Source organism: Squalius cephalus, assembly GCF_949319135.1.
Source record: "Squalius cephalus genome assembly, chromosome: 12".
In the NCBI taxonomy this organism is placed as follows: Eukaryota; Metazoa; Chordata; class Actinopteri; order Cypriniformes; family Leuciscidae; genus Squalius; species Squalius cephalus.
This window is the reverse complement of record NC_137133.1, coordinates 3712039-3739468: the sequence shown is the minus strand read 5'-3', so window position 1 is coordinate 3739468 and position 27430 is coordinate 3712039. Positions and strand designations below refer to the sequence as shown.

Genomic DNA, 27430 nt, shown 5'->3' with positions numbered 1-27430 from the left:
ACTTAATTGGCACAATCCTGATTTGGGGAAAGACCCATCATTGCCACACATGGCCCATGGCTGACAGGATACATGCCTGCTTTATAGTAGGCCTAGGTGAAAAACAGTGTTTAACAAAAGAAGCATGTCTGAATTCACAGTATTCATAAATGTGTAAGCAGAAAGTAGCCTACCTGGATGACCTACTTCTTCCGGCATACGATGGTGGACACTTTACTATCCCATGAGGCCACAGGAGAGGATTTGTGAATGGCACTGAAGCGACCGCGACGCAACTGACTCTGGAAGGTCACGCGTTACTGATAACATGGCAAATGAAGAACGTCCGGAATAAATTCATACTCCACAGATCAGATTCATACTTTTTTTAGCGGGCGTTAAGTAACTACTTATTTCAGACGCAGCCGTGGTCTATCAGAATCAGAATCAGGGGAGGCAAGAGATGCTGTAACTTTAACAGCTGCAATCACTTTAGAAAAATTATTTTTCCACTGTTTAATACGCTATTTTTCATTACATTTATATTTGTGTAGAGGATTATTTTCTCATTATTTTGTCCTTTTCCTTCTTTGAGTGAATGCTCATATGAAAACAATGAGTGTTAAGCTTAATGATCCAGGTCTGCTCTCCTGACTTAATTTACAATATATCCCATTAATTATTTAGTCTCTCGTTTTTCTCCCCAAATCCTCACTTTCCAGGTTTTTCACACAGATCCTGTAATTGTTTCCCCTTTTCACTTCTAATCTGTATAAGCAGTGTTTACTTGAATGTTTCTAAAGCAGGTAAAAAGGCCTACTATATTTATTGTCTGTCAAAATGACGGAAAGCACTTTGAAATCACTCAATGTTCCAGGTGATGAACATTTTTGATTAATCAACGTGTTTCATAATATACAGATATTACTACAATGCACATCATCATGTCAGTAATATTGCTGCGGAAAATTAATTTGGGCGTTATGATGGTTTGTTGTAGTCATTTGTTAATGCTTTTACACTTTTAATTGTCCTTTTAATGTTCTATGGTTGAAGGGTGAGTGAAATAATATCTTATTGTACCCTGTTTTTGAGAATGCTTATTGCGTTCACTTTGGCTGATTGTTTCCATAATTTGTGCTAAGCGTCATCATGAGGCGTATAGGAAAAAGGTGGATAACCCGCTAGTGATGGGAATGCACTGAAACCCTTGAATATGTGTTTTTTAACTAACCTTGGCATGCGTAACAAAATAAGGTGAGTTAAATTTGATGTTTATAAAAAAATGCAGTAACTGCCCTTTTTTAAAGGTTTGATTTGATATAGCTATTTATTTGTAGGAAAAAGAAAACCTTAGATGATCGAAACACTTTTGATTGAATGAGTCAAGTATGTAACTTGAGGGTTCTTGACCTCAAACTTTCATATGTCCCCCCACATTTAGCTGCTACAAATATCTACAACTTAACAGTTTGTTTTTTGGTCCAGTAAATCCTTTATATTTGTACATCTCAGCAGTCATGTATGATTTTACAGGCACAATGGTAAAATATTTAAATGAACTTTATTTAATGGGTCATAGACAAGCAACATTTCAAATGTGTGCTAAATCATTTTGGTAATGCTTCTTGATAATTATCCTCCTCAGCCTGGGCTGGAGGGCTTTGAGGGTTAAGCACTTTTGTCAGTAATTGTCAGAACAATACAGATGTCCACCCTCTCCAAATGTAAATTCAGTCAGTTTATTTGACACGTTTAAAAGCGAGCTCTAATACATCATGTAGCAGGATACACTAACAGCTGGGTTACTCTGTGCCAGAGGGTTTTCCCTGAGTAAGGATGATGTCTTTGACGTCTCTGGTGAGACTGTGAAGCTCTTTCTGAAGGCTCTCCACGTCATCAGGAACAACAGAACCGTCCTCCTCTCCCAGACTGCTGTTCTTCTCCAGGCCATGACCCTGAACTACCAGCTGCTTGACCACCAGACCCTGGTACTGAGACAGCAGCTTCAGCTGGTCCTAAAACACACACAGGGACAAACATTTGGCTTATGTGTTTCTGTACATTCACTATGTTGTGATGTCTGACCTTGAAGGACTAAACAGAAGAAATAAACCAGAGAAGATTTCCACGTCAAAGAAGGCGGAGCTCCAGAGCCACACCCACCTATTACATCATCGGCTCAGATCAATCGTAGCTCAAAGGTGTTTACCAGCCAGAGCTGTTTCACACTCCCCAAACAAACACCAAACCAACTTTTATACGAAATTACATCACAGCAGATCATTCTTCGATTTTGCTTGAAGTATATCAAGGCTCTCAAACTACTGCTTTAAAGTCTCCCTGTGGTGAAAATCCAGCTTTTAATATTGTTTATATTTCTATGTGGTGTTTTTAATGTGCTTTAAGACAAACCATGTGTAAACTCATAAGTCGACACCATTGCTGAGTGTTTTCTCCTTAAAACTGCAGTGAACCAAAGACATCGCTTTGAAATCGCTGGTGTTTCTGACGTCACAAACTACCTTGTAACCAATCAGATCAACGTGTGATCGTCAACCAGTGGATCTCTGAGCTGAGTGAGTGAGTGGAGGCGGGGCTCATTTGCATATTCATAGAACCGCGCATACTAAAAGAAGCAAGGGTGTCGAGTTACATTCAAGATATTTTAAGGCATGAACACATTGTTTTTCAAGAAAACATCAAAGTGATCAAAGATGAGTTTTAAGGGATAAAATGATTGACTCCAGGGCGACTAACTATGCACAAGCAAATGATTCGCTGCCTTTTAGTATTTATAATTTGCATTATTTTTCCCTGCTGTATCACAAAAAGACAGTCCATTTTTAGACTGTGACCCAACAGAACTACAAATTTATGCAGTGTGAGATTATTCTGAACGGGCAAACTTTTGTATAATTGTTGGCAGTAATATCCAGCTGTGAAGAACCACACACCTGAAATACACAGTTATTTCGACTTGTTTCAGTGACTCATGTTACCTCGGGAATCTTGCTTTGCAGGAAGCCGATGATATGTGGCACACAGCGTCCCGGTGCATGAAGCATGCAGTGTGTGACGTTCTGGAAGAGCAAGATGCTGGTCAGATGCAGCACAAGCGCGGGGTCTTCTGCATCTCTCAACTGCTCCAACAGAGCCTGACGGTGCACAAAGAGAGCCTGTCTGCGCACACACACACACACACACACACACACACACACACACACACACACGTCAACCATATGTAAACCTTGTAATTATTTTTTTATGTGAATAAGAGCCTAAATTCAATCGGTTCATCATATAGAGCTGGTAAGTCCCGCCCCTTCCGCTAACCCCACTGGACCTCTAGGTTGAAAAATCGTCAATGCAAGTGAATGGGAGAAAATAATTATTTTCTGGTCCCGTTTGAATTGTGCCATGAATGTGAACATGTGTTGTCTGTGAATTTTTAATATAATTTTTCGTGTGAAGAATGCTACAATTTAGCGGGTAGAAGTTTGATACGGTTAGACTTTGTGTGAGAGCACTTTGTGGACTACAACTCTTCGCTGCTTTCAGACGGGAATCTGAAGAAAGAACAGCCGATTTGGTTTGAATGGTGACATTTGGGTACAAAACACACAGGCATCTCGATCTGTCTCCATAGATTATCGCAGCATTAGCACCGTGATTTGACAAGTGGAGGGAAAATGTGTTATGGAGTGACGTCACATAGGCGACATGTAGTCTTTCTCGTTATGTCTTTTCCACAACTGCAAGCCAAAGAATCATACAATATACTGTCAAACTCGTAACATGAAAAATTATATTAAAAATTCACAGACAACATATGTTCACATTCATGGCACAATTCAAACGGGACCAGAAAATAATTATTTTCTCCCATTCACTTGCATTGACGATTTTTCAATCTAGAGGTCCAGTGGGGTTTTACGGATGGGCGGGACTTACCAGCTCTATAAAGCAATCGTGTCTCTTCAGAAAACGCTCAATTTTTATGGATTAGTTTTACAATCTCTGAATTTTTTGAAGCCGCAAAGTGGTAGTTGTGTGTCTGCCAATGGTGGGACAGAAATCGCTCAGTTTTCATTAAAAATATCTTTATTTGTGTTCTGAAGATGAATGAAAGTAATTAATTAAGAGTAATTAATATCAGTTTCTGATGCAGAAAAGTTAGTTCATGCATTCATGACCTCGAGACTAGATTACTGTAATGCTTTATTAGCTGGTTGTCCTGCATCCTCAATAAACAAGCTACAGTTAGTCCAAAATGCAGCTGCTAGAGTTCTTACTAGATCAAGAAAATATGATCATATAACACCGATTTTATCATCTCTACATTGGTTACCTATAAAGTCCCGTATTAATTACAAGGTATTGCTACTGACTTATAAAGCCCTAAAAGGCTTAGCTCCAGTCTATTTAACGGATCTTCTATCGCCCTATAATCCATCGCACTCTTTAAGATCATTAAATTCGAGGCTTTTGGTCATACCTAGGATATCCAGATCCACCAAAGGAGGGAGAGCATTTTCACATTTAGCTCCAAAACTCTGGAATAGTCTTCCTGATACTGTTCGTTGCTCAGACTCGCTCTCTCAGTTTAAAACTAGATTAAAGACTCATCTCTTCAGCCAGGCATTCATATAATACTTTTAATCTTACAGTTAAATCCGGTCTCTAGTTCATAAACGCCAGAGGAGAACTGGCCCCCGACTGAGCCTGGGTTCTCCCAAGGTTTTTTTTTCTCCATTAGGTCACCTGATGGAGTTTTTCGGTTCCTTGCCACTGTTGCCTTTGGCTTTCTCAGTTGGGGATATTTAATTTAATTAATCAATCAACAATACTATTGATCAGCATTACCAAACGTGGACGTTTTCCACTAGAAACAAACATTGATGTATTATTTTAATTTAATACTGTAAAGCTGCTTTGATACAATCTGTATTTTGAAAAGCGCTATATAAATAAACTTGACTTGACTTAATGAATAGGGTTGGGTATTAAAGTTACAAACATTATTCTGGCAAGATCAGTGAGTGATTTTTATGTCTTTTTGATTACCAGTAATGAGACAGACGGCAGCAGGTTTATTAGGCTGATGTCACTTTAAAACTGAATGCACAGATCTAATATACTGTTACACATGCGTTTTCTTTCTCAACTGTTTACGTTCACTTAAGACAATCAACTGTTTACAAAGATATTTTGACATAATTTTGAGTGTATTTGTCCGTTCAAGCACAAGAACTCCCTATTCGTGAGCTAAATGAGTGGTGTCTCTCTGTGCACACGCGCTGGATGAGCCCAGCACAGAAAACAGCGCACGAGTACCGAACAGAGTTCTTTTTTCACATCTTCAGGTGCTTAAAAATGGTTTGAAATCACATTAAAATGCATATAAGCATTTCAGTCAATAAGCAGAATGAATTTTTATTTTATTTTATTACAAGTATCTGATTCCATAACTGGAATTGATTTTCGATTCCCAACCCTAATGATGACAGAATTTTCATTTTTAAGTGAACGAACACTTTAAGATAAAAGGTATGTTTCCATCCTTGACTTTGCAATGTATCGTTTTCCTTTAACCTTGATGGCAAACTATCGGTTATCTGTAAAAATCATGACCAGGCACCACTGTTCGAAACACACGTGATTCTCAGATTAACTGCAAAGTTTAACGTTTATCATTTAAGGCGAGACACGGCAGGCAAAAACATAGTTTTTTTTTACTGGGCAATTTTGATATTTTTGGATATTTGTCTTCAATAACATGTCTTCTTTCAGACTTGTGGTGAAAAAAAGTCAGAAATACACATTTAGGTCTTTATTTTACTACACTTTGCGTCTGTAGATTTCTCATAAATTCAACAAAAGTTGGTGTTTTTAATCAACATGCTGCTCCGCGATCTCTGCCGTCACCCTGTCATCACACACAACGCTGGAAAGCTCTCTCTCTCCTGTACAATGCTGTCGGATCCAAATATGGTCACTTCCTTTTTATCGGCAACCAATCGTGAAAATAAAAAGGGCTGAATGCGCAATCTCATTGGCTGATGATAAATCTTTAAAGCCCATTTTCTCAAAATGACTTTTCTGTCTGAAAGTCTGAAATCTCCACTTCAGTAGCGCCGATATACACCAAACTCTCCAGTCTTGTTCCTAGTTATATTATGAAGACATTTACAGAGGGATTTGTAAATATATTATTCCTAGCCTGATTTATATAACATTTTATTCCAAAAAACATGGCGAAAATCATTTTTTTAAGGCTATTGACAATATTTTCTGATTACAGGATAACAAAAGTAGATATCCATAAATCCCTCTGTAATTTTTTCCCATCTAATATGTGAACACAATGAAAAAAATAATTTTGAACCTGGCTTTATCCAATACTCAGATTTCGTTTTTTTTAAAATGTATGCAAACTAGCGCATATTTAATTAGATATTGCCTAATTTGCATATTTAAACATTAAATTACAGAAAACTTGTAATACATTTTTTCTCATCTTAATGTAGGTAATCAACTGGGAAAGTTTCATGGTGATATCTGCTAGTTAAAAATGTTACCCTATTCACCTGTAGTGTCTCGCCTTAAACATGTTTTAGGTCCTGTCAGTTTAAGCATTCAAGTGATTTTAAAGCATCTGAATTCACAAAGACGTGAAAGAGAACTCAATCTGGAACACAGATTTCTGATCAATACTGATGCATTGTTGGAGAATGGAAGAGGCATTACCTTTCTCTTTTCTTGTCACCTTTCTTCAGAAGTAGCCCGCACTCTTCTGCACTCGTCTCCAAACATGACAGAAACTCTTCAATGGCCTGCAAGCGTCAAGAAATAAAAGCTTGATTCTTCCAACCTATGACAACAGACAGATCAGCTGATCCAATATTTTGAAAAATATAATGTAATATATAGAATTTTTCACATTTTTCTAACTGATTTTGGGGAAAATTAGTGGAATTCTCAGAAATGGATTTAAACTTGCTCATTCGTTCATTATGTTACTCTACACTCCTATTCATATTTCATAAACATCATTATTACAGATGAAGAACTGCTGAAATTTGAGAAGTTCTGTGAGCACAGATTCTGTGAGGGCTTGAAAGTGACGCACCTTTCCATTGAGACTGTTGTGTAGCTTCATCAGAGGAGATTTAACTTCATCTGAAAGCTTAGCCAGAATCTTCAGCCTGATCTGCAAGATGGTAACAAACACAGACACAACACATATGTAAACATGATCGATATTTAGAGGATTTTCCTATCTAAATTTCCAGTAGTAAACTTCATCTACTGGAGAATCAAAGAGAGCTGGTGCGCATGGTCATGTCCATCAGTGTGTGTGTGTGTGTGTGTTTTAACAGCCACAGTGACGATAAGCCTCTTCTCATACATATAAAGATACATATTGCAACTCCTGATTGCTACCCATGGTGATTGCTGAACTGAACCCTATGAAAAACACTCAGAGTGGTTTGTTAATTGTTTCTATTATGAATGTTTTTGTTCATGCACTGCTCCTGATCTAATTTCTCCAAACATATGACAGGGAATCAGAAAAGCCGAAGTCTACTTCTCAATCCCATCAAATCCTGATGAAAAAATGAAAACCTAGTACAACATGATGAATATTTTGCTTCAGAGTGCAGAAGTTAAATGTGCTGTGAATGGCGTTTAATGTTGGAATATCAGTTGGTTGTACCTCGCTGGTGATGGCAGTCGAGCTTTCCGAGGTCATGTGCTCAGCTGCCACAAAGCTCAGCAGCACATTGGTCACATCCGTACATACAGTCTTCAAAACATGCCGGGCAATGGTAGTCTGCGTCTCATCTGGTGTGTGCAGAAAAAAAAAAGCAGAAACGTTAAGACAGAGAGAGAAAAACATCACACAGATACTGTACAGCCAACCTTTATGCAGTCATTTGCTGAAAACTTCAGCTGCTTTTCCACTGTCGGGTAGGGCTGCTCGATTATGGAAAAAATCATAATCACGATTATTTTGGTCAGTATTGAAATCACGATTATGTAACACGATTATTTCACATGACTTTGGGAACGTGTTGCATTTATTAAAAAGACACGGTAACACTTTACAATAATGTTAATTAGTTAACATTAGTTAATGTATTAACTAACAAGAACTAACAATGAGAAATACATTTGTTACAGTATTTATTCATATTTTTTAATGTTAGTTAATAAAAATACAGCTGTTCATTGTTCATGTTAGTTCACAGTGCATTAACTAATGTTAACAAATACAACCTTTCATTTGAATAACGTATTAGTAAATAGTGAAATTAATATTAACTACGATTAATAAATGCTGTAGAAGTATTGTTCATTATTAGTTAATGTTAACTAAGGTAGTTAACTAATGCTAATTAATGAACCTTATTGTAAAGTGTTACCAAAGACACCTTTCAACAATTCTTAAAAAATCGAAATTTGAACATTGATTGTACTTTTTGAACTATTAAATATATATATATATATATATATATATATAACAGATAATACTTCAATGAGTATTTTAATAATTCCCGCAGGTCTACCACTTATAATGCGGGAAATTCCCCCACAAACATTGATTCACTTTAGCATGTACCGGTAGATTGTACGAGTAGCCTAAATTAATAATTAATTATAAAATCAAATCAATAATTTTAAAACTTTATCTAAGACGCAATTTCACAAACCGCGTGAGTGTTCAGCGGCGCTGCGTCTTCTCTCTGTCTCTCAAACTGGGCTGGACAAGGCAAGCGTCGAAACTACACTCTCGCGTTTAGGAGTCGGGACATGACGGAATTGTCAGTTGCACAATCGGGCCAGCATTGCATCGTAACTAAAGTTGATCATTTTCACTTCTTTTTAAGTCTTATCAGTTTAAACATTCAAGCTGAGAGAGTTTATGGCATTGGGAGGGGCGGATGTGCGCGTGTCATTCAGAACACAAGACACAATTAGAGCGTTCTTTCAGAACAGAACATGGCAAAATAATCGTTTTTACTCGATTGTACTGTTTTGGTGATCGTTGGGAGCCAAAATCGAAATCGAAATCGAAATTCAATTAATTGCACAGCCCTACCGTCGGGCCGAACGGTTCTAAGAACAGTAAGGAACGGTTGCAGTTGAAATGCGTTTGGTGATGTCGCAACTCAGGATTGGTCACCTGTCTGTTGCCTGGCTGCCAGTTTCTCTGTATCTGGCTAAGAGCACTAATTTGAGTGACGTAAACACAAAATAATAATAAAATTAAAAGAAATATCTGATCCTCCTCCATAACGCGGTCACTTTTTACATCTCATTTACGTCACATGTCTATTACATTCTAAAGAGCTTCATTATCAGATCCACAGTGGAAAATGAAAAAAAAAAAAAAAAGTTTCCGGCTGGGCTGGATCGGCGCGGTTTGACCCGGCGATGGAAAAGTGGCTCTTATGTGTGCTTGATGCCTGAACCACCTTAAAACTAAAGAACAACTGAGGAGCCGAAACAGACAATTCCATTACAGGCGAAAATACTGGGCTTTTAACATTATTTGGCAGACAGAAATGGTCCACAAACGTTTGTGTATTAATAACAGTAACATACTGTAAAGATTACATTAAAGAACTGTAAATTCACAGCTGCTCTTGTTCTGCTGCTTTTAGTTCAGTTCAGTTTAGTTTATTTGTCATTGTTACAGGATAACAACAAAATGTTGTTAGAGCAAAAACAGACAGACAGGCATATAGTTTTAAGTTGTTCACCCATTTGCCTTATCAATATATGTCCCCATGAATTGAATTGCCCATGACTTTGTACCTAATTTAACTCCCCATTTTACAGGTGTGCTGTATAATTTTACAGTATAATTGTAGTTTATGATTTACAGTATTCTTGTAAAGCTTACAGGCTTACTGGCAACCAAAATAGCCAGTAAGTTGCTGTAAATTTTACAGCAATTTGTTACAGTGTACTAATTTAAGACTCGAACAGGCAAACCTGAGAAGAGTTTGGTTCCTTTCTCAAAGAGGCGGATGTTGTTGTACAAGTTGTTGATCTCCTCCTGAAGATCCTTCATGTTTTTCTTCCGACTTCCTCCTGCTCCGGTTGAACTTGTGGACATGAAAGCTGTACTGACCACTTCCTGGTACATTTTACTCAATGGCCTGTCAATAAAAAAAAAGAAGAAAAAGAAATTGAGGTTCTGCAACTTCTTTTTCCAAATGTTGTTGATTTTATCTAAAGCAAATCCTTTACAAAAACAATAACCTCAAAGCCTGTTCACAGCAAGAAGAATGTTCGGTGCAAAAATGCTGTGAGATAAACATTTTAATTTGAATGAACAGCTGTTCAGATTTTGTTCAGACCAACAGGAACATCATGCTGTTAATGCGAGAGGTAATTTTAAGGAGAGGTAGTCTAACCCCAGCTTTCACTCAGATCAGAAGTCATACAGGAGCTGTGTGAGATGCAGAATTGACAGATTTGAGTTTTGGATGTGCTAAAACATTTGTAATATGATGTATTTCAATCAAATCAGTGTGCATGAGATTACTTTGTTTTTTAACTTTATCATAAACACTTAATTCTAGTTTAAAAAGCCTGTTTATCGATAAATAAGTAATAGATTATACATTTTATATTTATTAGATTTGATTATTTTTAATGTCTCCATGTATTCCCTCTAAAAGTTTTGGCAGTCATGTGCCCTATATGCCTATTTTGCAAACATACGCTTATTCTAATGCTGACTGTTTGGATTAAATGTACATGTTTCTCCAAAAGCTTTGTTAGGAACTCCATTTATTGTTTGTAACCAATAAGACTTGCGCTTTTGCTCACAAGCCTACAAAAAAGTAAACTAAAATGTATTCATATAGCATTTTTCACAAAACACATTATTTTAAAGCAGCTTTACAGAAAGTCATGATATTAATGTTCATAATATGTTGATATCTTCATGCCTTAAGCTTGCATTGGGTAGATTAAAGCTGAACAATAATATATGTTGTATTTTGCAATGATAATGATAATAATAAAACAAGTAATCAAGCAGATATTTACTATTCAGTATGTAACACCCCATGCAAGTATGCTGTATGTATGCGGATAAAGTTGAACATACTCATATGAGTAAAGAGCTGGCCAATTACAGTTACATTTTGCAATGAAATAAAGAATTAGGTATTTGAGATTTGCTTTTTGGTGTATATCACCTTATGCGAGTGTATGATAGAATAGATATACAACATTATATATAGAGCTGTAAAACTGAGCGCATTTTCGGTCTGAACCTTTGTGTTGGTGTGAATAGGTCTTCAAGCTGTTTTCCACATTATGAACTTGCCAGTGCTGTACTTTTAGTGTCAATTAGCTTGAATCTCATGGTTTGAACCTTAGTATCTGTTCTGCTAGCTCCTGCAGCATCTCCTCAGAGCTGTCACACACTTTCTTCTCCAGAACCTCCATGATCTCCTCCACTGAGAGGAAGGGCATGTCTCCCAGCTTATTTCGACCTGTAACACATTCACACACACACAAAAACAGGATTTACAACTGCTCATTTCCTACTACCATTACAAATTACACTAAGGGTGTGTTCACTCTTGTACATCGGTTCTCTTGGTTCTTTTGATTCGGGGGACCAAAAAAGTAAATACTACATGAAGTCCTGGTTCGCTTAGTGTTCACACGCAGAACTTCAAGATACAAACCAAAAGGCATAAGGATAAGGTCACAACCTGATTGGACAGCTTTTATGACGTATATTTTGCAGGAGAACTTTCAGAACATCCAAAACATTGCTGTGCGCTAAATGAGCTCGTTCCCAGCTGAGAACTAACACAAAAAGCTTATAAAATGTGAAAACAGAGTCGAAACAGCACCAGGAATTCATCTTTTACACACAAATGAAGATCTTCTGCAAGAGGACGACTGTTCTGAACTGTAACAGGCAACATCGTGATTTATGACGAGAGGAACCAGGAATGCTTGAGCACTGTCACCTTTGGCTTTTGGCTTGCTTAGTTGGGGACACTTAATATTCAACAATAATATTGATCTGCCTGCATTGACACCATTATGAGAACTGAGCTGAGCTGGACGATGACATCACAGTTTTCTCCAGAGCGGCTGGATAGATAAATGAACTAAATTAATACCTTTTTTACAACAGAAATGAACCATCACTGAACTTAAGCTGGACTATGACACTGTTTTCTTCTAGATCTGCTGTACAGCAGAAACACACTTTGTTGCATTATTTTCCTGTTATCTCTGTAAAGCTGCTTTGAAACAATCTGTATTGTAAAAAGCGCTATGTAAATAAAGGTGACTTGACTATCATTAGCGAAGCAGTGTGGAGAGCTCTTCTGGAACGTGATATAAACATGTGGGACCTGTAACGCGCCGCAGACATGTGCAGTGAAACCACTTTTATTACATAACGTATACGTTTATATAAGGGGTAAACACGTCCTGAACACGACAAAGTGAACACAGCCTTGCGATACTATGTGCTACAATGGATGCTTCAATACCAAACAGCATCATCATGCACCCGTTCAGAGAGACAAATGTCCTAGTTTATAATGTTTACTTTGTGCCTTTAACATTTGTGGCACGTCATGTTGGTGCAGATAAGTTGGATGGGTTTATTATAAGTGAGACGCTCGTGTTTGCTCTAGACAGACTGCTAGAACCTTCTCAGTTGCTTACTCAGGACACATAGCAACACAACTAAAGTATTCCTAATAAATCAGACCTTTTATTTTAAAGTAGCATAGTTTTACCTGTTGAGACATGCCTTCATAAGCACCTGTGAGAGCTGTGTTTGTGATCTCTGTGTTTGGGGCGTTTGCAATGTTGTTTAAAAACATGTATTTTTGTAATTCTGCTAGATGCCACTAGTGTCGCAGAAACTACACACTTCACCTTTAAGTGAAACAACAATTCACATAAAATAACAAAGAGCAATACTTTAACATTAACCTAGATTCATAAATGCATGTGATTCTTTTGTAACACGAGCACATATGAATCTGTGAATGTGTGTTCATACCCTGAGAGGAGGTGTGTGATGTCTCCTCATCGCTGTCTTCCTCCCTCCTGCTCTTCTTTTTTGTTTTGCGGATTCGGATCTCTCGGGCATTTCCGCCTCCACCTCCTTTCACGCTTCCGCTGCCCTCTGAGAAGAACAACACCGACAGCAGAGCTGTTTTACTATTCTTTTCTGATCAACAGTCATTTATATTACAAGAATGACTACTGCTGAGTTTGAAAGTTTAAGTATGAAAATCACGGGGAAATAATAATAATAATAAACAGCCTGAGTGGTTATAATAATTACTTATGGCCTGATGAGCTCTTCTAGCCATACATTTCTTTCTTGTGTTTTTACTATTGAAACAGGAAGAACACATTACACACTGGTCTAGACACTAGCCTCTAGTGTACAACACAGCCATTAACCTATTGATAAGCTGAGGCAGGATGAATTGGCGGAGGATAATCAATTGTATATGAAATGTTCTGTTGGGATTTTAAGGGTTTCTGTATTGTCTTATTTTGTGGGTGAAAGTAGATCCTGCACTTTATTGCTAGCTAACAGTAACCTGCAGGAGATTCGCATTTTACAGTGAAATTGTTTGATCATAATAATTCAGAAAATACAATTTTCTCTTAAAATATTTCTGCAAACGTTTCTGCATTTTATTCAAATGAGGATATTTTACTTTAATTCAGGGTCAGATTTAAGGCTTTTTAAGACCTGAAGATTTTATACCGAATTAATACCGTACATTAGGGGTGCACAATATTGACAAAAATATATCTCAATATTTTCAAAGTTTTGTTAGATGATATTTTACTGATTGTGTTTTTGTACAGGCACCATGGCTGGTTTAGGCCTGTCATTGACCGTATGCATCACCTTATTAATGTCAAATTCTAATATTCAAATTCAATTCTATTAGAATAATAACACAGTACCACTGTTACCCGTCAAATTAAATCATTAAATCAAAATCCATCTTTGCAGAGCAGAGCTGACACAGAAGCAGCATCTGAACTGGCATTAATATATTTACACTCCATTTACATTTACATAAATAAAGCTATGAGATTTTTAATTATTATTCAATATTTAAATAAGGGCACTTAAAATATGAAACTAAAGCATGAAAGGAAAGCACGAGTGACAAATGCGATGTCAGCTCGCAGTGCCTCGTACATCGGTAAAACAATGATTACAATATCATAAAAGACAATACATATCGCACACCCCTACACACATAAAGAATGAACTTACAATTGAACTGACATTTACCCATTTTCTTCTCCTTCTCTCCTCCTTTCATGTGCAGGAGACAGGCGTAATATGCTGCAGTAAAGGACGCGAATTGTCACGTGAACAAGAAAATCCACAAAGATAGAATAATAAAAAATAATACCAACGCTAATTAGATATTTGGAAAGCATTTAGATACGTCTAAGTCAAAGTGTCATCTAAAATTGACCTTTCATAAGTAAAAATAAGACTTTTTATGGCCTTACATTTTAAAAATCTAATTTTAGACCTTTTAAAGCAGCGCTATGCAGTTTTGGCAATAGGCCTTTATCTCATTTCCTGGTTTCGGAACGTTCGAAATCGCCAAGCAGTGTACTCGCACTTCCGGTGGTTACTTAGTTACCTTTAGATGAAAAGTAGGTCAGTAAACTTAAATAAAATCGCGATATAGACCAGTGTCTGTCAATATTAAACCGCATAAAGACTAATCGTGCATGTTCTGCGTGTCTCTATGAATGAATGGCACCGACGCGTTTCATTTACCACACACACACACACACTGAGGCACGCATGACGCTCGCGATTTTTTTCAGCCTTACTTATTAACATTAATGCACTTCATCAACACAGCCGCTCTGAGAGTCACTTCAGCAGCATTTTTTAGCTTCTTTTGAGAGAAACTATCATCATAAAACACAGAGAGAAGGTCTACACGGCAACCCGTCAAAATAAAAGTTTGGTTTAACCTTTGAAGAACTTTTTGCTTAAATCATTACATTTTAAACAATTGGTTATAACAATTTAATTAAACCATTCAAATGGAATCAAGAAAACAAAAAAAAAAATGAAACTTTTGGGAGACGCGAGAGAGCGAAGTAGTCCAGTGATAATTAACATTAAGCCATGGTGAATGCAATAACCGGAAGACGCTGTACACTGCTTCGCGGCTACTTCCGGCGTTCTATTGTGTTGTGATAAAGGCCTATATCTTCGCTGTTTTCTCGCTTTTTGCTCACGTGTTTCTCTATAGAGCTCCCCCTACAGCTTCGGAATAGATATTTGACAACACTGTCGTCAAAACTCGTTGGCGACTCGCCCCCCCTCCCATCTTCCCCCTCTGGTCATGTGCTTTTGTTTTCAAAGAAGCCGGCGAACGCACGGAGCCATGTCCACTGAGGTATGTATGATACACAGAAGGCTAGCATATAAATGTTTAGATAGTGTATGTGTGCAGTGCCGTAAAGCAATTTGTTACATCGCGCAACCTGATATCACGCAATACTTCCTGACTCTGAAAGTTGCAAGGGTGGTTTTTCCGCTCACAGGCGCTGGGGGGGGGGGGGGGGGGTGCGAGAACACCACCATTCAACCCGAAAAAAGTCATATAACCATTCCAATGACTCCGAAGCTGTTCAGTTAAGGTAAATTAAGGTAAAAAACCTGCATAGTTCCCCTTTAAGGATTCGCGGGAAACCTGTTAATTGTATGTTTTTTGTTTGGCAGCCAGTCATTTGAATGTTATTTTAAGATTTTTTTTTTTACAGTGTACACTAGTATATAGAAGGCTACGAAGCAGGCATGGACTAAAAGCATAAAAAAAACTCCAATTCTGATTTCATAGAGGTCTTAAAAATCAATCTGTATCATCAGTGTTTCCTGTCGTTTTGCAGTTTTTACCTGTACCCTTCTTGCGCCGGTCATCTCTTTTGTCTTTCCTTGAAGAGGCTGAAGTCTCCAATAAAAAAGACGCTTGTTTGACATCCTCCTCGGTTATCAGAAACACTGGGTTATTCTTCACTTCCTATTGATAGAGCAGAGAAGAAACACACATCCAGTGACAATCGGCTGCAAACCTGTCAGTCTAGATGCTCGCTATTCCTTGCCAGCCGGAAACAACGCTCCCTTACAAGCCAGTGGATTCACAATTTTTTACTGATTTCCTATTAATGTGTTGATGCATAAGATATCATGCAACTCCTTGTCTTTCCTTGAAGAGGCTGAAGTCTCCAATAAAAAAGACACTTGTTCCAAAGCATGTTTCTTCAAAACATACATGTTTATATTTTTTGTGTTTGGTGTAGAAAAAAAAAAGTCATACAGGTTTGGAACCAGTGTTACTTTACTATTATTTATATACTATTACATTAATTATTAATATTTTAAATTAGATTTTATTTTGACATTTTCAGTTTTCATTTAAAATTTTTGTTAGATTTTTTGTAATTTTGTGTGTTTTTTTTAATATTACTATTTAGGTGTGATTTATTTTTATTTCCGTTTGAATTTTAATTCAGTTTTCCAAAATGAGCTTAAACCTATTTCAATTAGCTGCCAACTGCCAAGGCAACATTACAAACTTTTCATTCAATATTTATATTTTATTTTAGCTTTATTCCAATGAACAAAAATACTTTTCATAGTTTGTTTCAGTTAATAATAATTTCCCTGTTTGGAATGACTTGCAGGTGACAGTTGTTGGACCCCATTGACTTCCATTGTATTTTTTTCCTACTATGGAAGTCAATGGTGTCCATCAACTATCTGGACATTGTTCAAAATATCTTCATTTGTGTTCAGCAGAAGAAAAAAAAATCATACAGGTTTGAAACAACTTGAAAATTGCATTAATCTTATATCATTATGCAGTTGTTGTGTAAATACATGCATGCCGATTTTGAGTCTGTGTAAGTTTTGTTTTGTTGATGCTTATAAAATTTTATTGGTAACAGACTCTAGTATTCTGATTTATTTAATTAATTTATTCCATTCAAGTATTTTACATAAAAACAACAGATATTTAATAAGGTAACCAATTACAAAGATTGCCCTAACAAAGGAAAAAAATGCCCCAGGAAATCACTTTCTGGCTTTTAATGGAAAAGTTCATATCTGACCCTGTCGAGGTGTATGGTGTACAGTAGCAGGACGAGCTCACACACCTTCTGTGCTTTCTGTTGCATGATGTCATCAAATAAAGCAAGGCATCCGCTGACGAACTTCTCGCTGACTACAGAAGTGGAGAGAAGCCTGGCACTGGACTGCACGTTCATGGCCCTCAGAACTTCATTCAACAGGATTCCTACATCCTCCTCAGACAGACTGCTTGGGAGCATTGGCTAAACAAGAAGAAACAAGAAGTTACCTCGTAACATTTGTGGATATATATATTTTTTATTTGTTTTAAGTTGCATGACTGCACCTGCAGGTCAACCCAAGAGGCTGAGTTGATGGCCTCCTCCACTGAGGCCTCAAGCTGATCTACAATAGTTCGGCCAACACACGCGGATTTGAGAAAAAGCAATTTGCTGGACTTAAACTTCTTCTTTATGTAGTTGACTGGATCAGGTATTCCCAAACGGGTCAGTGGCTCAAACTCTGCAGGAGAAAAGACACAACTGGACTGAGAAGAGCTGTAAAGGATTGTTCTCAGGTCAACATAAATTAAGCTTTAACACAGAAAATTATTTTGACCAGTCCCTGATTTAAACAAAAACTACAAAAGAAATACAAAAGAGTTTTTCCTGAACAATTATAATAAATGGTTTAGCAATTCGCAATTTGGCTTTTAAACCCTTCAGAACAGAGTTTACTTTCAATGTTAGTACTTGGTACTTTATCTGCTTTTTTTATTTTTTTAGGTAATTCATTATGCCACAAACTCTTTTGGCAATGCTTAACTTAATTCAGATAAACTGATCACAAGTGGTCAATAGGAGACATTGTTATTGTCTCAAATGTGTTCATTATAAACTGAAAAACAGTCAAAATTGAGGTTAGGGAAGGTTCAATGTTTATATTTTGAATTAATTGAAAATATTAGTACAGCCGTAGGCTTCTACAGGAATGGACACACGATAAATAAATGTGCGTGTGTAGTTGGTGACGGTATTAATCATGATTTATTGTACTTAGGCATATTTGTGTAAATTTTGACTGAATTTTTGACTATTTTATACAGCATACAAACAGACATAAAGTATTCATCGGAGTTAAATTAATTTATCATTTTACCTGTATATAATGTTAAAGCTTCGCTAACACTATTTTCAATAGTTAAACTGCATGTCAACTAGCATTCATTAGAGTATTAGTAGATGGATTAAAGCGTCTGCTAAAATGATTAAATGTAGACGGTCTGCTTATTATATGCTAACTCTTTATTTTGATGCTCCTGAAACAGAAATTCTACTGATTATAAGTAACTTCGCAACTACATGTCAACTTATTCTACTAACATGAACCCTTTACTAATACTCTAATGAGAGTTAGTTGATATGTAGTTGCAAAGGTACTTAGTAGGTACTAGTTAGTAGGATATCTAAAGTGGACCGCTGAAATAAAGTGTAACCAAAGCTTTCAATAAGGAAAAATAGTTCATAATGTACAGATCAATTGGTCTAGGAACAAAGCAAACACTGCAAAAATATTACAGTAATAACACTGAAGTCCTTTTCACTTTTAGTGCAATTTACAACTGACATGGAAGAATATATATATATAAGACAATCTATCTATATATTAGGAAGACTATATGATGAAGCCTGTTACTGTTAATAAAGTAAAACTGACACATTTTAGCATTGGTGACGATTTCTGGTTTAATTTATGTTGGTTCATGGCATTTGATCATCAGTGCTAAGATGTCTGACCTCCTCCATAGCACAACTATGTTGCATACATTTATTGAGGCCAGTCTGTTTGCAAATTATCCACTCAGGGCTATGTTGTCTCTGGTGCATGCTGGGATGCAACACTGACTCCAAACCAGGCTTCTTTTGCGCCAATGGAAACCATATTACACAGTGTTTGAAATCGCTCCCACTAAATAGGAACATTGAATGAGTGAACAAGTGACCGATGTTGGACGCAGCTTTAGTTGGAGGCATTTATTATTTAGGGTGTAGGGGACATTATCGTTCTAGAAAGCATTTGATTGGGCGACTGAAGTGCATTGGGAGTCATTCATTTTCCTGAGTCCCTATTTCTAAAACAGAGAGACTAAAAATATTAAATGCATAAGCTATATTTTCGAAGTCGAACGTTGGCTTTGTCATTTAAGATTAACACACCTAAGTATCCATTCTGTTTGAGAAAGGACTCCACCCAAGTGCTCTGGGCTTTGGAGTAGATGTCAGGGATGTAGATGGCTTTATCCTGCCTTCCTCCGGTCACGGATCCCTTCAAACGGCCACTGCTAACCAGCTCTTCAAGCACCGCTGATAAACAAAGAAGAAACACACACACAAAAGGTCTATATGCAGGACGCACAAATAAGAAATGATTGTGTAAAAAGGCCAACTTCAATACTTACAGTATAACAGATTCTCCTGGAAACCATAGAGATTTAGCAAGTTGTTGATCTGCGTAGGCCTATGGATGGAAATCAAATCACAGCTGTTAATAAACTCCAGAGAAATCAATCTTTAAAGTCCGATAAAAAAGAAAAATATGTGTATTCCATTGACAAATTCACGATAGCAGAGATTCTTAAGAGATTTGAAAAGCAATGTCATGTGCAAAGGTTGAACACACTTATTTCAATTCTGCACATTATGTTGTTGAAAACCCATAAGACTTTTGCTCATCTTCCAAACACAAACCTGAGAGTCCCTACAAAGTATGTCCACCTAAAACTTCATAAAGAGATCGTGACAGTAAGCCATATGAATCGAGCAGTTTAACCCAAGCCTTATGAACAGACACGATTGCATTATATGATAAACAGATTTCATACAGGCTTTTATTCGCAATATAAACATTGATTAAAGTACATAGATTGCATAGATCAATTGAGAGCTGGCAAACAGAAGCTCAAACAGAAAACAGAAGCTCCACTGAGGTTTGTTCTCGCATGTTGAAACACATCTGAGCTTCTGTAATGAGATTTTTTGAAATGTCAATGTTTTGGGTGAGTGGAATTTCAACTGAGGGGCAGAAATCTCTCAGGATTCAATAGATTTGCATTTAGAAGATAAAATAAAGTATTATTGGTTTGGAACGAATAAATAACAGAATGTTTATTTCTGCTTGAATTAACCCTTTAATTCAACAGGCTGATAACAGCACAGGAGAACTCACAGTAAAGTTTCAGCACACAAAGAAAAACATTAAAGGGATAGTTCGGCCAAAAATGATATTTAACCCATGATTTACTCACCCTCAATCCGTTCGAGATGTATATGTCAATCATTTTTCAGACGAACACATTTTCAGTTATTTTAGAAAATGTCTTACGCCAGTATCCATCTACGTGAACGCACGTCGACCGCTACCGGAAGACAGTTATTTTCGTTTATAAAGTTTTAAATATGTATATTTTTACGACAAAACCGCACGGATTACCCTCAGAAGGCCTTCGTTTATCCCCCTGGAGCCGGATGGATTACTTTTGTGAAGGATGCATGCACATTTTGGGACTTGAAGGAGGTGGACCCCATAGCTTCACATTATAACCACTGAAAGATCTAAGACATTTTCTAAAATAACTGAAAATGTGTTCGTCTGAAAAAAGATTGACATATACATCTCGAACGGATTGAGGGTGAGTAAATCATGGGTTAAATATCATTTTTGGCCGAACTATCCCTTTAATGTAATTTGGATTTATTGGATTACTATTAGGAATTTCAACATTTTCATTTTTGAGAGAAGTTTCTTGTTTTACCAGTACTATAATAAATGTGTGCTTATAGGTGAAAGTGCAATAATTCTACTGAAATGTAAAAAATTGCATTTGCATTTTTTATAATTGATTATCATTTTGAGCAAAATAATTGGGATTATTAATTTAACCATTTTGCAGCAAGTTTTTATTGACTAAAACTAGACTAAAAAGTTCAGACATTTAGTCAACTAAAACTGACTAGGTTGATTAATACAATAAAAACTAAAAAGTACATTTGACACAGGACAAAGACTGACTAAATTTAAACAAATAGCTGACACAATGACCATGATGATCTGGAGCTGCTTACCTTGTGATGGCACTGAAAAGACCACATATGCAAGCTTTGTGTCTAGAGACGAAAGCTTGTGTGAAGATCACTCCTCTGTTGCACGGATCAATCTGCCCCATGATCACTCTGCCCAGCCTCGCGTTCAGCTCCTAGTAGAGTCAACATGTTAAGGGCAAAAACAAAGACCATTTCATGACACATGTGTAACGATACAATTATTAACGGGAAAAGCTAACATAAAGTTTGTGGCAGCTCATCCATATTGAAATATCTCCACTGAAAACAGCAGAGGCCAAAATACCACAATATGAAAATGACTTTCTCCTAATTATGCATTGTGAGAATCCCAATCCTTCATGCAGACTGGACTAACCTCAGTCAGGAAATCTCCAGGTAGATCGTACGTCTTGCTCAGCTCTGCAATGTTCACCTGTCCCGCCTCCTGTAGTTTATCGTTCACCTCCTCAGCAAGCCGATCCAAGTATGTTCTTAATAGCAGAACAAGCGTTTAGGTTTGCATGACAATCTGCCACCTACAAAGTCAACTAACACGCTGACAGAACTGAAGAGAAGGGTTGAAACCCAAGTCAAGACCAAAACCAGACCCAAGGCCGGTTGCATAAACTGCTAAGACTAGTCTTACAATTTATGCTGCCTTCATGTGCTCTGGAAAAGATGATATTTTCCACTTGTGAACTGGTATTTACCAGTGTGTTGTGTTCAAGTACTTTTGTTGTCGTAATGTAGTACCCGCAAGGTCTGTGTCAGTAGAGTATCTTTTTTATCTTTACAAAAAAAAAAAAAACGTAAATGTGGTGCTTTCTGATGATTAAAACATAATTAATAATAAAAAATAATAAAATGACATAAAATGATTAAATATGAACCAAGAAAATTGCAGCGAAGTTGAAAATTTAGTGTTAACGCATTATATTACAATTGTTAATGACACAACATTGTATAGGCTGCAAAAACTATCTGCTAACAGTATTCACGACTCTTGCGTTGCTCTCCGCCATTTTGAAAAGGTCAAAGGTTATCTCATCTCGGCAACTCGTGCATCAAAATATTCTACGAGTTGCCCAGTGGAAAATACCACATGAGGGGGTGTTCATGTGCATTTTCCACGTCGGCTTTTGGTATTTACCATAATTACCATAGCACGTGAAGGCACCATTAGACACCAGTTTTTCTTTAAGACTGTTTCTATCTTTTTCAAGTCAGTTACATAAAAACTTAGACCGGTCTAATTTGATACCTAAAAGTAAGATCTGATTACTCCTAACTAACAGCTAGTTTTTCATACTAGTTCTTACAAAACAGTCTTAACATAACGGCTATGTTTATGCAACTGGCCCCAGAACTCCTCAAAGATCCACATTTACTGCCTTAGAGATGTCTTATAGTTAACCAATAGAGTAATAAGACACCATATAGAGCTGTTACCAACTGCATACATAATGCTCTGGGGCCGTATTCACAAAGCATTTTATCTTACCACTAGGAGTACTCCTAAATCGCACTAAAAGATTTTAGCTAGGAGTTTTCTCTTAAAAGTTATTCACAACGCCTTTCAGACCTACTCTTAGTAAAGAAAAATGACAACTCCTAAACTAAGAGTGAGTCTTCGTTGCTATGGATGACGTCATTACTCATGCACGAGCTTGACTGAAGTGACCACCTTGATTGGCTGATGATTGTAACGCGGGAATGATTCCAAACCCCTCCCCTACGATGATGAGTGACAGGTGACAGGTCTGAGAATGCGTGCGCTACACAAGTAGTGCGAAGGACGGAAGATGATGAATAACTGAATAAATAGCCTAAATGAATAAAGAGTAAGGCAAAACAAATAGCCTAGTAGCCTAATGAAACATATGGATTGATGCAATATCTTTGCAACATTATTGAATTAATCTGTCACTATATGCCTCTGCCTCCGTTTGCAAAGAGAAGAACATTTTAATTTGATTCACAATGAAACGTTACAATTAGTTTACATGCAATGAGTAGCCTAGTTTTGGTTGTTGTTGGTGGCGTTATTGCATCCCTAGTTATGCCTACAATGCAAAATTGTTCCCTCGCGATTGGACGCTCCTGTAGCGCCGCATACGCATTTCAAAACACCGCAACGTGAAATGCCACAAAAAGCGGTTTGTGAAGGTCTTAGTGAGTTAGGAGTCCTCTCGACTTCTTTTAAGCTGTCCCAGGCTTAGGTGCTACTTTTAGGGCTAAAATGCTTCGTGAATTACTCCTAGTCAAAAAAATTAGGAGTCCTAAAGTTAGGCCATTTAGGAGCTACTTTTAGCCTTAAAATTCTTTGTGAATACGGCCCCAGATTAATGCATTAAAATAAAAATCACATTTGCAATCGTGCTCATATTTGTGAAAACAGCTCTCTTGCTCTTGTGATATTGCTTAATCATATCGTATATTATAATATAAAAAACAAGATCTCATACAAGTACTATTTTGCGATCATTTCTTGAGTTTTGTGGGCATTTGTATTAATTGTGGTGATATTTCCGACACAATCCCCCGTTCGTTTCTGACCAGGCACAACAGTAACAAAAGAAATCAAATTAGAAATTAGTTATTAATGGCATTAGACGCAGGAAGATTTACATCCAATTACAGTAATTGTTAACAAATTAATGCACAGGCAATTTTGTGATATTCCCGCAGTTGTGGTCTTGAGATAAATTCCTGAGTCCTCTCAGTCTGAGACGAAGACTAAAACACTACCGATGAGCATCTTCAATAGTTTCCCCTAGAAACATTAGTCGGTCACTCACTTGTCGATCAGCTGACCCAGTATGAGCTGTGTGCTTTTGTCTGATTTGGCGATTTCACTTGCTCTGCCCTCCACATGGACCAAATCAACATTGATGATCTGTGAGGAATATTAAAGAACGCTTGGAAATGTATTCATGTATGATATAATATCCCACCTTCTGTGCAAGATTATGAAGACTAGAAACCAACCTTTTGAAGGTCCACAACATTAACCCTCCCTTAAGATACAAAGCAAACTGTTAGTTTCAGGCAGTCTTGTTATTCAAAGTGGCGTATTACAGGGCGAAGGCGTATTACTAACCTCTTTGCATATAGAGCTCATCACGCACTTCTCGGTTGATCTGTGCTGGAGTCACATACTCTTTCCCATCCAGCGTGTGAACCACATCTAACTTCTTCTCCAGCACCAGCTTAGCCACGATCTCAATGCAGTTCCTTTCAGACAACCTGGATTCAACACACACACACACACACACACAATCACTGTGGCTCAATCTGCTGGTAACACAATCAGTGCCAAAGTCAAATCAGACATGAGATATAACTTTATTTCTTATCTCACTCAAAATTCTGTGTGATAGAACTTCCTTTTATTAACCCTATAATGCCTACTGTATCATTTGTGATACATGCATTTCTAAACATGATCAAAAATGTGTTTTAGTTCATCCTTTATTAGCAGCTAAAAGGCCTTTTTGTATCGTTTTAAAAATGTCTCAACTTTAGTTTGCGGTACACTTTTTCTTTTTGCTATGAAATTTTGGTAACACTTCAGTATGGGGAACACATATTCACTATTAACAACAACTTTTGCCTTAATAAACTCCTAAATTACTGCTCATTAATAGTTAGTAAGGTAGTTGTTAAGTAGGATTTAGGGATGTAGAATAAGGTCATGCAGAACAAGGCATTAATATGTGCTTTATAAGAACTAATGATCATTAAAGATTTCGCGAACCCTATAAAAGTGTTAGCGAAATCTTTAATGATTTTTATAAAGTAAACATAAGAATAACTTGTATTGTTATTAATATTTCAAAATGAGCACTGGACTGAAGCAGCTTAGGTTTACTGGATTATCTATACATCATCTTTTAGAAAAATCATGTTAAAATGTGAGTATCAAATATTATCAATCATCATTGTTGCTAAAAATGTATATTGATTTTTTTTTTTTTTTTCTGGTGAAAGAAATGCATAAATGAAGAAAGCCAAAATGTTACATGTAATGAATGTATATTTACTGAGTAATCCACTATTTTGTAGAGGGTAAAATTTTTCACCTGAGATTTGGTGCCAAATTACAGGGGGGTAAACATGACTTTAGAAAGATAGCAGCATCATTATTATATTTGTGCACAGAGATTGATAGGTCTATTAGTAAAATCTGTTGACAACTGACCAATTTATTCATGGAGCTGCATTAAAGGGATAGTTCACCCAAAAATGAAAATTCTGTCAGTAATTACTCACCCTCATGTTGTTCCAACCCCGTAAGACATTCGTTCATCTTCGGAACACAAATTAAGATATTTTTGATTAAATCCTTCTCTCTGGGCCTCGGGTCTTTTCACGTAGTGTTTAAGCGTGGCGCGTCTGTGTTTCACGTCACCACGTATCACACATGACCAGCGTCGGCCAATAGTGAGCCTACGTGGTGACGTGCAACACAGACGCGCTACGCTTAAACACTATGTGAAAAGACTCGAGGCCCAGAGAGAAGGAAATGAAAAGTGGATTAAAGTCGTTATTTTTGCGCACAAAAAGTATTCTCGTCGCTTTATAAACTTAAGATCGAGCCACTGGAGTCACTTGGACTATATTAACTATCTCTTTAATACATTTTCTGGGCCAGCAAGTTTCAGTCCCTTAGAAGCCTATGGAGGAGTGATCAGCTCTCAGATTTAATCAAAAATAACTTAATTTGTGTTCCGAAGATGAACGAAGGTCTTACGGGGTTGGAACAACATGAGGGTGAGTAATTACTGACAGAATTTTCATTTTTGGGTGAACTATCCCTTTAAGATCTCCATATATCTGGGATAATTTAACCATTTTTGGCCTTTAAAATTAAGATACCAAAAGGAAAGTCGTGTAAACTTGGGGCAAAAAACACAAGAAGTGCTTTTTTCCCATTTTTGGACTGTCACCGCTGGCATATAATGCGGCAAAGATTGCTAAAGTAAACAGATTTTACTAATACACCGACCAATCTCTGTGTCAAAATATAATAATGATGCTGCCAGTTATTTTTACCCCACTGTAAATTGGCACCAAATCTCAGGTGAAAATTGTCATTTTGACCCCCTCGACAAAATAGTGGATTGCTCAGTCATGACATTTAAATATTTTGTCTTTCTTCTTTATTTATGTTTGTCTTTCTTCAGATTTTTTACTAAATAAAAGCTTTGAGCCAAGGAAGTTTCTGAAATTTGACATGGAATGATCCTTTTGTATTGCATAATGTGTCTTGAGCTTTGATCACAAAACAAAGCACTTCAATGTGTATTATCTTACTATAGCTTTTATTTAAGTTATCTGTAAGTCATCTATGTTTAATTTCATCTTACTTTTTGGTCATATAAGTAATATTTACACCTAATTACATATTTGTGTTTAGTTTCAGCCTATGATTTTTTTTTTCTTGTCAGTGAGCGCCATATTCTCACTATATTTTATTACATGAATCATAAATGCATCACGTATCAAATATAGGCCAAATAAAAAACATAAAACATTTACGCTATATATATATATATATATAAAATTATTAGTCTATAGGTTCAATTAGCTGCTCCATTTAAACAGATTTTCTGACTATTATCTGACTCATTTGTCAGGCTGTACAGAGTTAAAATGTAATACAATAGTGCTTTGATACATAACATGATACTAAATGATGATTCCCATACACAAACTATATAGGCTAGCATGGTACTGTGTGTGTGTTTGACACTGTAACATGTTACAACCTTTACAGTCTATGGTTACAACGCAGGTGTATGATCAGTTATTATGACGCTCTTTATAAACACCAATGACGTTCTAATGTGCGACAGGTGATCGTGTCGCAGGAACTTGAGTCATCAGTTTTCAATATTTAATGGCTCAAGAATCTTCTCAGTCTGCATATTCCTGTGTTTTTTTGTTTTATTTGTTTGGCTTGCAGAAGCAGCAGCAACAACAGTGACTTTACCTTTGAACAGAATCTGCAAACTGAGCTCTCTGAAAGTCCGCGGCCAGACGCCTGATCTCCTCCCAGTCTGCCGCCATCACTTCACTTATGTGCACAAATGTTGTTCTTATATTATTAAAGCATTAATGAAATAGCTCCAACTCTTCTCACGCTCAAACAGCAGCTGTGCAGACTCGCACTGGAGGAAGAGACACGTCAGTCTCCACTGTA

The 27430-nt window shown here is 36.9% G+C and overlaps 1 protein-coding gene across 1 annotated transcript; it reads right to left on the bottom strand.

Moving 5' to 3' along the window:
• Window positions 1-1023: 1023 nt before the first annotated feature.
• Window positions 1024-27430, bottom strand: ufl1 (UFM1-specific ligase 1). Its single transcript, XM_079889452.1, has 19 exons — window positions 27221-27430; window positions 24326-24471; window positions 24214-24242; window positions 24024-24121; window positions 21602-21716; window positions 21247-21377; window positions 19584-19642; window positions 19342-19488; window positions 17472-17647; window positions 17212-17388; window positions 15950-16073; window positions 13046-13171; window positions 11381-11501; window positions 9985-10151; window positions 7700-7827; window positions 7112-7192; window positions 6730-6815; window positions 2982-3162; window positions 1024-1997 (listed from the first exon to the last, which is right to left on the bottom strand). Exons 1-19 carry the CDS (start codon window positions 27295-27297, stop codon window positions 1785-1787), a joined length of 2382 nt encoding a protein of 793 aa, XP_079745578.1. The 5' UTR covers window positions 27298-27430; the 3' UTR covers window positions 1024-1784.